We start from the raw sequence: 13,117 nt of genomic DNA on the forward strand, positions 1-13,117 counted from the left end.
ATGTGGTGAGCAGAAACCTGGGTGTCCCTAAGACTCTTTCAGGGCATCCTTGAGGTTAATACTATTTTCATAATAATACTGAGATTATTTGCTCTTAACATCGTGCTGACCATTGACTGTAAAAGCAATGGTGAGAAACACTGCTGGAGCCTTAGGAATCAAACAAGACAATAAATATATAGTACCAAACTATACTACTGGTCTATATTCTTCACCACCTCACACCAACGTTGGGTGTGGGAGTAGCCAGTGTCATTTGAGAATGTTCTTGATGAAGCAGTAAAAATTACTCATTTTATTAAATCGCAATCCTTGTGTGACAAAATGTGAAGTAAACACAGCATTTCTGCTGCATACCAACAGATAACTGTCTGGAGGAAAAGCAGTGTTGCAAACTGAACCAACTGCTTTTTTCATGCAACACCATTTTTACTTGAAAGAACAAAGACAAACTATGGCTATTCAGATTTAAGTATTTGGCAGACATTTTCTTGAAAATGAACAAAATGAGCCCAACACTTCAAGGGGAAAAAACAATGACAGTATTTCTTGCCAATGATAAAATTTGAGTGTTTGAGTGAAAAAGAATTTTGGAAAACATATTTGCCACTTAAGTTGATAGCTTCTCATTAATTAAGAGGTTTTTCTAAAGAAATAAGTGGCGATATTAATGAATGTGAGGTATTTTTTTTAGGAAAGAGATTACTAGATAATGAAATATATCAAGATTTCATTATCTTGATAATGAAATTATCAAGATAATGAAATCTTGAACCAATTAGTTCACTGTTATCTACATAACAGTGAACTAATTGGTTCAAATCACCAATGTTATTATAAATCTTGAATGTGTAAAAAGATCAAAAGACAAATGTGTTCAAATATGATTTCAGATTCCATACTGCAGCTAACCTTTAAGAAACTACCACTTGTTGGGTTTTGGTATCGTATCAAAGAAGATCACAATTATAAGAAAACTAAGAGGCAGATAAAGGACCCCAGATATCTTCTATTAAATAGTAATTCATTAAAGAGATCTATAAATATATAAAGCAGTGGCGCTCTTCTCACAAATGTTTTGAAAAAGTTTTTCACAAATTATTTAACAATAGGTTTATCACTATTTTAATCTTAAATCTTTGTTTTATAATATGGTAAATATTTACTATACTGTACACATGTAAATAAAAGCTCTTGGGATCCTGTCTTTAAAAGTGTAAAGGAGTCTGAGATCAAAATATTTGAGATCCCTGAACTAGAGAATAATACTTCTCAATTCGAATTTATTATTTTAAAATGTACATTTTAAAACTTCCATGCATAAAGTTTTAAAACCATCAATAGTGCTAAATATGTCCTCATTCAGTTTACTTAGGAGTGTGTGATACATATGTCACATTACTACTAAAGTAATAAAATAGAATCTATAGGCCATTTTACAATAAATAAAATTTTAACATTAATTTTAAGAGCCACAATTGGAACTATAATTTTGAAGATAAATAGTATTTAAAGGATTAGGTAAGCCTGCAGGGCTAATTTATGGTTTTATATTAAGTTGTGAGAAATATATATATATAAATGTGTAGAATTAAAGATTATTCTGTCAAATTTAGTGTCATAATGACAAAATGCGATGAGATGATTTTTCTTACATCTTTTGTGACGTAAGAAATCATATAGCCTTTGAAAAGCACTGGGAAGAGAATGGCTATGAAGATTTGTACTAAGTCATAAAGCCATTATAAAACAGACTCTAGAACACACAAGGAAAACTTTCGCTGGTCCTCCATTCCTAGTTCTAATTCCATACTTTATCACCTCCACTGGTATCACTATTCATCTATTCTATGCTAAGGCTAGATTATGGTAGGCAGTAGAAAATAGCAAGGGCAGCATTCAATAAAGTAAATCTAATCTACTCATCCTTGCAAATTTCCAGAGAATCTTATCCAAGCATGTTAATAAATAAAAAAACAAAGGATACCAAGTGGTTGAGATGAGGGGAAAAAGGGAACTCAAGGCAAAGAGAATCTTTGAAGAAAACTGAGGAGACTGCAATAGGGGCCAAGAATTTAAAGGCAATCAAGTATGATCAAAAAGGAAATGTCACATACAGGAAATTTTAAAACATAAAGTCATTCCAAAGCCATAGTCTACTAATAGATCTTATAATGAATGAGAGGGGAGAAAATGACTATTTGGAAAGCCCCTTTATTACAAATTGCATCAAAATCATGATCAATCCTATTATTCCATTTTTAATAGTATAATTTACAAATTTTGGTTTGTAATTTAATGATTCTTACTTTCATTCATTTTAAAAGCTAAACACTTTTATTTTCTCTTCTTCACTTAGCTTTACGCTGAAATCTATGACAAAACTTAATGTGACCATAGCTGACTTGTAAAGAAAATTGAGACATAATATCCTAATCAAAGGAACCATGGCAAGTTTGTTGCCTCAAAAGTTTTAAAGGAAAACACAGTAAGATTCTTAGACTCACTGCATGACCATTGTGCTTCACGATAAAGGAATTTATAGATCCTTTTCTTAAAGTGTGGCTAACACATGAAAGTCTGAAGAAATCAATAAAGCTTAGTTCTTCGAAGAAACTAAAGTACGTAGCTCCTTTTGAGGGGCTAATTTTTCCCAGTATTGAAGTCAAGAAACTGAACAAAATTATTGTTCAGTCATAAAATTTCACCTTAGCCAATGTCAAATTAAGTGTATAAAGGCAAATAAGTTTTCCAAGATTCATTTCTTCCTTCGAATGTCTTTCTGAATATCAATAAAGCCGTTTTTGAAGCACAGAAATCCATTTTCCCACCAATTAAACATTTCCCCAAGTTTTATATCAACAAAGACGAACATATACCTTATTGTCTACCACCTTTCTGGTTTTCATCCTCATTTTCCTGATGTATTTATATTTTTAAGTTACATAAATAAAATTCAGTCTTTTTGGTATACAGTTCTATAGGTTTTGACAAATGCAGAGTTGAATAACATCACAGATATAGTTTTAAGCAAAAGTGCAAGGCAGCTGCACTCAAGGGAAAGCTACAAAACTACTTTACATATATAGCAAATGAAACCAAAACACAACCACCAGAATATTAAAAATGGAAAGCCAATACTTACAAAGGAGTCATAAAATAGAAGTAACAGCTAATCTGTGTATTATAGTTTTCCCTCCTAGAAGTCCTTTATTTTTAAACGACACTCAAAATGATTTTAATGCAAAAGGTGCTCATTCATTCTTAAGCGAAAGTTAATTTTAATAAAAACCTATTTCACTGAAACTTTCCTGTTAAACCTTTGAATTTCATTTGTTGACAGCAATACAGAGTTGTTCAAAATATTATCCATGATTTCTTTCCAAATCCCATTAGAGAACAAAAAGAAAAGCCAATGTCTACTTTGTATCTTAAGAGATTTAAACCAAATTTCCATCCTGCTTTGAGGCATCTTTGAATTCAGGAATTTCAAAGTTCCATTCAAATACCTGACAAGTAACTAAGATAGCAAATATTTGAAAATCACCTCACTGACAAAACTAACTTATGCAAATCTCTACTAAACTGAGAGCCATCAATCTTCTCTTGGAACAATGCTTAAAATAGAAAGGATCACCTTTTTTTTAAATCAGTTCCTCTCAGCACACTACTCTTATTTTCAAGTAGCATACAGTATTCTATTTTAGTATGAGATCCAGTAATAATGCTTTCTTGAAACTTAGTAAGGGTCCAGGTGACTACTGAATCTGGGTAAGAATATTTATCATCTTTTTTGAAAATTTTCACAAGTTAATTTAAAAAAACTAAAAACGGTACCCAATTATAAAAAAACCGTAATGAGCTAAAAAAGTAAAACTCCAGAAATATTAACTAAATATGATTAGCTTCACAAAGAGCTCAACCTGATATAGTATTATCTTTTATAAAAATTGTATTATTGGTTATCTGTGGATCCAGGCCTGTTAGGAGACTGACATACTTGACCTTTGACAAAACACATGTGCAACTGTTTTGAAAGGCATTTAATAATATATAAAAATTATTTACAAAGTTTTAAAGCACTCTATATTAATGTGCAATTATACTTCTGGCTTTTACAGATTGTTCCATAACATACATAATCAAAACAGGACAAAGTGGGATTAAGATTTCCAATATCTCAAAAAAGGAATATTAAAATATGGCACATGTAGTGTCTGAAATAGCTTATCTAGTTGTTATGTGGCTCTTGTAAACACAAAAGTTATCTATGTTTCTATATAGGACAATAGTAACTTAGCTTTTCTGTCATCTTAGAATGAGTAGTAGTTACAACTTCCAAGATACTTCTAGTAAGATTCCTGATAAGTAGGGCAAAATGAAGCCAAATACAGAAGTCCAACAGCTTGGAAGGCCCACCTACTCAGAAAGTTCACAGAGTATTTAGACAAAGGTGACAATCTCAAAAATAAAAACCAGGTCATTATCTAACTAGTCGAGACTACTCAGAAAAAAAATGTGCTTTTTTCCTTTTTCTCTTTTCTGTACCACTATTTCACTTTTTTTCCTATTCTTTTAATTCATCTTTCCCCTACTGTTTCAATGCATACAATCTTCTGATTTCCTCTTATTCTTTCCTTATATCCCACCCTCCTCATCTTTCTTTCCCTTTAGACTTTCCCCTGTGTCTCTTAATAATCACCCAAGATATTATTCTGTAATCCTGTAAGTCTGCAGCATTAAGTCAGTAGGGTTTACAATGCCAGTTGATCAGCTATCCCTATCCCATTTATGTACAACTACTGAGAAATCTAGGTGGATTCCAGATGGTGTTGAATCCCATCCTCTCCCACCCAGATGAAATAAATTTGAATAAAAGAGTATCTGAATTTGAGAGAAACATAGATAGACTAAATTATTCTCCTAGTCTGGTACCAACTACGCCCAGATATTATCTTTTACCTGTTAAGAGTTCAAGTTAAGTCAGAACTACTGACATCTGCAAAGGTTTAATGAACCAGAAATGTCTGGTTTCTCTTACCCCGAATAAATGGAAATGGGCTTAAATAAAGGTGGCAAATTCTTATCCCTAAAACAAATTATCTTTACAACCATAATCTTGGCAATCATTGACCTAAATTATTATCACCAACAGATTGGAATATATTTAAAGTTTCTATCATTTAACTCTGTATTTAAGGTTAATTCCAGTTTTCAGAAAGGACTGCCAAAGTCTAGCATTCGGTAGCTAACTAGCTAGATTTGCCTAGCTGAGATTATTTACATAGTATGTAATACTGTGCCAAGTGAAAATAGGCAATTAATAGAGAACCAGTAAGTACTACCTATCAACTAGTAAGAGATGACTATTGGAAATTAATTGGTATGAACAAAGTTCTGTTTGCTTAATGTAGATTATATACATCTTATTCCAAGTAAACCTAACCTTCAGAATGTCAAGTAGAAAGCTAATGCTCAATTTTAAGCAATTTTTCAGTTGGCTATAATATACTATGTTGGCATTTCTTGCTCATATTGGATACTGCAAATATGCAGGGGGGAAAAGGAAAAAAACCTCCGGGAGTTTTAAAAGGGGAGCCAGGTTATTGCCAAGCAGGATAGGATATACTTGTGCTTATATGCCATAGGAAGGACAATAATTTAAACTGTCAGCAAAAATTTTCAATTCAACTTTTCCTTAAAAATGTATGTACCTACATCTACAATGGAACTGAATTAAAAACTTCACATTGTGGGAATTTGCTTAATAGAAGGCTTAACTGGAATATAACTATTCTGTACATCAGGACACTCACATTTGGTTAACTATAATGAGAGGTGAGCATAGCACTCCACTCTTCTAATACCATTCTAGTATCTAGAGTCCCAAGCCAAGGTAATGACAATAGCAGTGTCCTTCATAACAAAAATGGATAATCCAATGTTCCAATGACGTACAGAGAATATAAGCCAAAGGTCAATTCCTACCCTAAATTCAGAAATATAACATATTCACAAAGATAATTACTTTAAAAAGTATGATAAATGCCTAATAAAAAGGACACAGAAAGTTGACACCATACTGAAGTTGGAGAGGTTATCCATGCAATAACCTTTTTTTCTTAAATTGTAAAAGTAATCTGATACAAAATGCAGAAAATACAGGGGAAAAAAAAAAAACTCTTCAATTACATCAGCTAGGAATGACCACTATTACTTTGGTGTATTTCTTCCAATCTCGCGTTTGCGCACACAAAAATTTTAATTAAACTGGTGGCATAACACAATTTTGTATCCACATTTTTTCATGAATTTTATCATATGCATTTCTCCTAAATATATCCTTCTAAAACATGACAATATATCTTATGAATAGGCTTTTTTTTTGGGGGGGGGCATTATAATATTAAATGAAAACCTTGTAGAAAAGTCTTGGTCCACAGCTCTGATTATTTCCTTAGATGATTCCTTTAGGTTTATTATTTTTAGGTGGGTCTAAAGTAGGAACATTTTTAAGGCTCCTGAAAAGACTGCCAATATTCCCTCTAGAAAGGGTATACCACTTTATGAACTCTAACTGATAATATACCTATGAGTGCCCCACCTCTCCAGGCAGTTCCTGACCTTACAATAGAACCGTACATTTATAGAGTTTAATTTAATCAATAACAAGGCACACTTTACCATACCTATCCAAATTTAAAATATAATACGGTGAAAGGCAGTTAATATCAGCATGTGTCTATTACCAATACATATAGGAAATATATGGCAATAAAAGTTATGGGGAAGGAATAAAACAGAAATACTGAGCTTAAAAAGATCTTAAAGTTCATCTAGCTAAACACCTAACTTTGTAAGTGAAAAACTGAGGGCCCCCAATGTGGAGACTTCTCAAATCATACACAGCAACTGGGCACAGGACCTGAGTTTCCCAATTCTTAAACCTTCGCACTATCCAGAATTTAGTATCCTCATGAATAAAATGGAGCTTAACCATAGGCCTTTTAAATCCCTTCACAAAGTCTATGGTTTTTATAGTTTAGCTTGTAACAGGCTTTCAAGTGAGGAGAAAGAACATTGAACCTGCTTCTGAATACCTAGGTTCAATCACTAGTTTTACTTTTCATACTATGATGATTTTTACGGTACCTACATAATGTTCTTGGAAAGACTAAGTAACGTGTGACAATCTTATAAACTGCTAAATTTTATAAATTTAAGGTGGTTTAAGTACATATGAGTACAAACACTGAAAGCTAAATACATATAGTGTTATGTTAGAGCATGAGTGCATTGACCAAGAAAGGTCCTGAAAGCAAGGTGGACTCTTTTGGACTATAATTTCAAGGGAGGGCAAAGCAAGTATTACATAGGCTAGCAGGTACAAAGCAATTTCATGAAAATGGTTATATCTGAACAAAAGATGTTGCAGAAGTAAGGCCAGGTAACCAACCTATCATAAATGTAGAAAATCAAGAATAATCTGGTGTTATGGAAGGACTTACCAAGGAGGTTCAAGCTTAGTACATCAGCTCCTGTAAAAAAGGTGGTATTTTTAGAGAAAGGAGAGCCTGAAGAAATTTATCTTCTCATTGTGCAAGACAGAAGTATAACCAATTTAACAGTTCCATCAAGTTCTGGAGTGGCTATGTAAATGAAATTCTAGTTTCAAAATATCTATTACATAGAAAACTCAAGCCCTTGTTAAACAAGCTCAAGAAACAAGGCACAGGAGAAGGGGGGGAAACGCTCTTACAAAAAAAGATGCTGCTGAAACCTCTCTTTTCCTTTGCAATATAAATCTTAGTTTATAATAACATTTCAGGTAACTGTCACCTAAAGAATTTCCAAGTCTGGGTTCTGATTTTCTGAGTGTACAAAATATGAAGAAAACAAAGATCACCCATGAGGGTGGGAACACATAGTCTAATTCTGAAGGGTTCTGAGCTTAAAGAAATTGGGTGACCCCTTTTATTTAAAAAAAAAAAAAAAATTGTAGGGTAAAGTGTTGCAGTTTACCTCTGTCCTCTGCAAGCAGGTGTATTCGTCAGGGTTACTATTTCCCAGAGCAAAGGAATCAGGATTTGGGATTTGGTTTTTTCCTCCACGTTGTGACTGACAAACGAGGCTACTGCAAAGAAAGAACAAAGAAGAGGGTTATTATGCATTAACTTGCACAGGATCCTTATTCTTAACGCATTTTTCAGTTGTCCCCCACGAAGCCAGCCTGCTAGGACTTGATAAAAAGGAAAGCATGGGAGAGGTTGGAGATCTCTGAACCTAGGAGCTTCTCGGTCAGCGCGCCCTCCGCGGGGCCAGGCGGCCTCCCCAGGGTTCAGTACCTGGGGGTCGTCGCGTGCTGACTTCTGGTTCATGGTCGCCTTTTCTTTTCTAGGCGATGCCGAGGCTCTGGCAATGGCGCCGAGCATGCTCTGTGGCGGAGCTGGTTTTCCGGAGCAGACATGCTGCCCTGGCCTGGCAGACACCCACCCGCCAGCCGCTCCTCCCCACGCCCTGCCCCGGGGCCCCGCCGGTTCCCGCGGGGATGCTGGAACTGGAGCTCAGAGCGCGCTCCACGCCAGCCCCTTACCCACGCGGGTCCCAGCTCCGTCGGGGCCAGTCCTCACCCTCACCGCAGGCTCCAGGACCAGCCCGGCGGCCGGTCAGACCTCCCGCTCAGACCTCCCGCCGCGGAAGGGACCCAGCCCGGAACCGCGCGGCCGCCGCTCCTCCCGCCGCGGGCGCCGCGCGTTTCTTGCTCAGCATGGCTGGGCCCCGCCTCGCCCGCCCGCCCTGCCCGCCCTGCCCGGCACCTGATCCGCCTCCGCAGCCGGGCGGAGCCTTTGTTCCGCCTCCCGGGTCTCGCCTTCCCCGGGAGTGGGGTGGGTGAGGGGAGGCGGGAGTCCTTCCGGCACTTCCAACCGCCACCGCCCGTGCCGCCCCCGAGGGAGGGAGGGTGCGGGCGGCTCCCTCGTCTCCCTTCCAGAGAGCTGCGCGCGACCCGAGGCGCGGCGCCGGGAGGCGGACGGCGAGCGGGCTTGGCCCCGACGCAGCGCGCGCGCCAGGAGGCGGTGCCGTCTCCAGTGGAGCCACCCGGGAAGGAAACCGGCCCGCGACAAGATGGTTGGGTTTGGATTGTTGTACTTTTTTTTTTGTTCGTTGCATTTTTAGGAACAAAAAAAAAAGCCCAACCCTTCACACCACTTCATCTGCATCTCTCAGCACCCGAAGCTTGGCTACATCGGTTTGGGGAGACCGAGACCACTGTATATCCTGCACCCCACAGCCGGGATGGGTGGGACGAGCACTCGTGTTGGAACCAATGCCTGGTCTCCAGCTAGAGCACAACCAAAACAGGTTAACTGTCCATCTCCCCCTGCCCCCCTCCCCCGCGACCGGCCCCAACCTCGCACCTGTATCTTTTCAGGCTTTAGGCTAAACACTAGTAGCCCAATTCTGAGATTTTCTTTTAGGAAAAACACCATTGCTCTTTCCTTCAGAGAGAAGGAAGAAATTAAAAGTGCTTTAAATTATCTGCCGCTAACAGTTTTTCAGTCAGCCGCTAACCTGACTCACTAGTCTGATGTCCAGCCGCTTTGTCTATCGAACACATTAAACACCAATGAGCCGCTCTAAGAAGGACATGAAGGAATGGCTCCTCCAAATTTTACAGTCTTAGGGGAAGCGAAGCACGAATAGAATTAACAATATGCCCTGAGGTTGAGTTAGCCCAGGTGGGGAAATGTGGGCTTTAGAAGTAGGATTTGGGGGAAAGGTATTCGAGGCCAACCATGTACAGTACTTGGGCCCCCAGTAACTAATACATGCTTAGCTCAAACCCCATAAAAAAGCACCTCCTCACTTCCTTCTAAGATGTCCAGTGTCTAGCCATGCCCAGGGTCCCTTCAACCCTATTCTGTATGTCCCTTAAACCGAATTTTGCCTTTGTAAAACTTCCTATATTAATGTCATTTAGTCTTCATAAGACCACTGCAGATGGAAATTATCTTGTAGATGAGGAAACAGATGAAGTAATTTTTCCAAGATAAAAAACAAGAGGCAATGCTGAGACTCTAAAGTCAGATTCCAGGTATACGTCCTTTCAGTAGCATGGTAACTATCAGTGTCAGTGAAAACTGCACACCAGTCTCTTACTAAATTAGTGTTACTTTAAAAAAAAAAAAAAAAGCCTGACTTATAGAAACATTTTAAATACCCTAATATTAAAATGCTACAAGAGCAGAAAGGTTATTAACTCGTAAATCACAATTTATCCTTAATGTAATTGCATAATACATATGTTTATAGTTAGATTTGGTTGGTGGTAGATACTAATTAATAAACTTCTGCCCAACTAAATGTAAAACACTGGTTAAATATGCATAGAAACCCCTAGACTTAAAAAAAAATTGAGAACATTCTATATTAAATTCTCTTAAGCATAGAAAAATAGGGATGGAAGAATAGCCCCTCTCTCCTGTGATCCTAATAAAACAGCAATCAGGGAATCACCACAAATGGTTTAAAACGAAAAGAGAGTAACCTCCAGATTAAAACCTGCATATGCATCTATATCCTTCCTGGAAAAGCACAATGTAACTAGATCCTGTTAAAGAACACTGAGGGATTGTCAAACTTCTTTCACCCTGGAATTTCCTTCTATTGACTGGTCTTCAATTAAGTAAAGATTGGAATTCATATGTCAGCACAGCAATAAGACTATGGAAATACCTTGTTTCTTTTGTGATAAGTATTTTATAGGTAGAATTTCATATACATATACATATATATTATTGTATTGATTTATTTCATGCAGTCGTTTTTGTCCTGAGCCTTGACAAAGGTGAAAACTGTCAGCCTTCCTTCTACCTACCAAGACATGTGATCAGATGTTCCATAACAAAAGGGACAGTGCCAAATTTGTTAACACTGAAATGTAAATTGTCAGAGTGGGGAACATTTAATAAGTAAGCCTGGAGCAATTGTGCACAGGAGGGGGATGCTGCTAAGCCGCCTCAGATACACTGGAACATTTTTTATTCTGTCCTCCCCTTCCCCTTAGCTGCCAAAGCATGATTGCAAGACCCAACATTCCCCAAGGAGAACTCCGGGCAATATGAGGCACTGACATTGCAAGTTGTAGCAAAAAATACCCAGGCTTGAGAATCAGTTCCACATCCACATTCTAACTCTGCTGCTTAGTTTGTCCAAGTTACTTAGTATCCCAAAGCCTCAATTTTCTCTTCTGTAAAATGGGGATCATGATTCATTTGATTATGGTGATTAGATAATATATAAAGTCACCAACATTGTCTGACCCATAGGAGGTGCTTAATAAATGGTTGCTATTTTACATGAAACACGAAAACCATGCTAGTTTTGATTACAGCTGCCTTGGATTTGCAAATTTGAGGTTCCCATGGTTATCCTAAACAGAGCTACACTGCCTATACAGTAGAGAATGCTAGTACTATAATTTCTGCTTTTTCACACACACACACTCACACACCAGAGTGGCCTTTTAAAAAGCATATCTCCTTCCACTTCTATACCTCCTTCCCTGTGCTGAAAGAAAGGAGAGAAAAAGGAAAAAACACACTGAATGAAAGGAAGACTGCAGTTTTTTAAAAAGCTCTAGCATTTCAGAGATATTGAATATCCAAAATATTCCATTAAAAGGAAAAAAAAAATCTACCTGTAGAAATACATTTACCATGAAATACAGAAACTTACCAAAGACTTGATGAAGTTAAAGGAAGTAGTCCCCGGTTTGAAGAAAATCCCAGATTCTATATATTTAGGCTGTACAGTAAAGATTGTGTATTAAATGGAGCAAATGCAAGATCAGTTAGCTTTGGAAGAGAAAGATATTTAAGCACCAGTAAACTTGGCCTTTAGTTGTTACTTCTGTAGATAAAAAGAAAAATTTTAAGAATAAAATGTCAAAAGTAATTAAGATGTTACTAGTATATGCTTATAATTATATATTGAGGATTGTGCTAGGCACCAAGGCACTAATCAAGGAATTTCCCATTTGGTTGAAGAGACAAGTCTTAAAAACATGAACTAGGTCAGTAACAGTACATAATAGGAGCTATTTAAGAACCAACATGAGTGGGGAAGACAAGAGCAAAGGAAGGCATCGGAAGCATCAGGGAAGATTTCACAAGGGAGGTGGGCGTCAAACAGGGCCTTTAAAGATCAGGGGCTTGAAGATGAGAACAAGGAAAGCCACTGGGTGAGGAACACAAGCTTAGGGCAAGAATGAGCAGGAATGAACTTCCCTGATGCTAAATTCAGAGCATGGTCTGGTTTGAAAATCAAGTCTGAGGCCAAATTTTGGAATGTTCTGAATGTCAGAAGAAAGTTGTGTTTTATTCTGTAAGAAATGGGAAGTCACTGAATAATTATGTACATGGTACCAACAAGATAAATGCAGAATTTTAGGAAGGTTAATCTGATAATGGATCCAAGATTTAAGGAAAAAGATTTCCTTTATTTTAATACTTTTAAGACTTCTTACAGAAAATTATAGTTTTTAAAAATGCAATAATGTGTATAAAAGTACAGCCTATGTGATTAAGTCCTACCGAAACTTTAACATCAAATATATTGTTTGTGAAGTTCTCAATTTGTAAATAAAATGCAATGTTGAGAGACTTAACCATGGCAAATATTCTCCTAAAATCCTCCAAGAAGAAATTATATGTATATATGTATTCATATAACAATCATATATATATAATTTATGTTAGAATAATGATCTTAACTATTATATGACTAAAGTTAATATGTTGCTTAGCTATGTTTTAGAGTATGCCTCACTAGTGCTTTAAAAATCATTACTCTGTTCTGATATTTTAACAATAATTAATTACATTCGATTATGTTAATAAAATGTTTTTCTATATTTCTCATGTAATTTTATTCTTGATGAAGAGCAACTTTATGAGAGCCTTAAATGATTCATTCAGCTAAAGACTAATAAATACATTTACAGTAGTTTAAGATAACTAATTTATAGTCTATTTTGGAATCTTGAGTTCACTAATAATGTGGGGGTTTTTTATCTTGAAAAATGTCAGTTATGATAAAATCATAATTTTGATTTAGA

At 36.7% G+C, this 13,117-nt stretch overlaps 2 protein-coding genes across 29 annotated transcripts in view; one reads left to right on the forward strand and one right to left on the reverse strand.

Moving 5' to 3' along the window:
- The window catches only part of LOC107510012 (WAS/WASL-interacting protein family member 1-like), a 106,868-nt gene extending 96,128 nt beyond the window's left edge, over positions 1 to 10,740 (forward strand). For 16 of the 17 annotated variants that reach the window (XM_036228545.1, XM_036228543.1, XM_036228544.1 and 13 more), the window contains one exon: positions 8,399 to 10,738. In XM_036228545.1, coding sequence (XP_036084438.1) covers positions 8,399 to 9,344 — 946 coding nt within the window. In that variant the 3' untranslated portion in view covers positions 9,345 to 10,738. Of the gene's footprint in view, positions 1 to 8,398 lie in introns of all 17 variants that reach the window. The other variant, XM_036228546.1, reaches the window with a different exon arrangement.
- TRIM13 (tripartite motif containing 13) overlaps positions 1 to 13,117 on the reverse strand; it is a 47,766-nt gene that overhangs the window by 1,890 nt on the left and 32,759 nt on the right. For 4 of the 12 annotated variants that reach the window (XM_036228535.1, XM_016143089.2, XM_016143100.2 and 1 more), the window contains one exon: positions 8,023 to 8,134. Coding sequence is in view for 2 of the 12 variants with exons in the window: in XM_016143089.2 (XP_015998575.1) it covers positions 8,023 to 8,134 (112 nt within the window). In the remaining 10 variants the exon portion in view is untranslated. Of the gene's footprint in view, positions 1 to 7,508; positions 7,539 to 8,022; positions 8,135 to 8,345; positions 8,474 to 8,593; positions 8,744 to 8,816; positions 8,930 to 13,117 lie in introns of those variants that run through there. The other 8 variants (XM_036228534.1, XM_016143096.2, XM_016143097.2 and 5 more) reach the window with 6 other exon arrangements.

This window comes from Rousettus aegyptiacus, unplaced genomic scaffold (genome assembly GCF_014176215.1).
Source record: "Rousettus aegyptiacus isolate mRouAeg1 unplaced genomic scaffold, mRouAeg1.p scaffold_m13_p_11, whole genome shotgun sequence".
Lineage (NCBI taxonomy): Eukaryota > Metazoa > Chordata > Mammalia > Chiroptera > Pteropodidae > Rousettus > Rousettus aegyptiacus.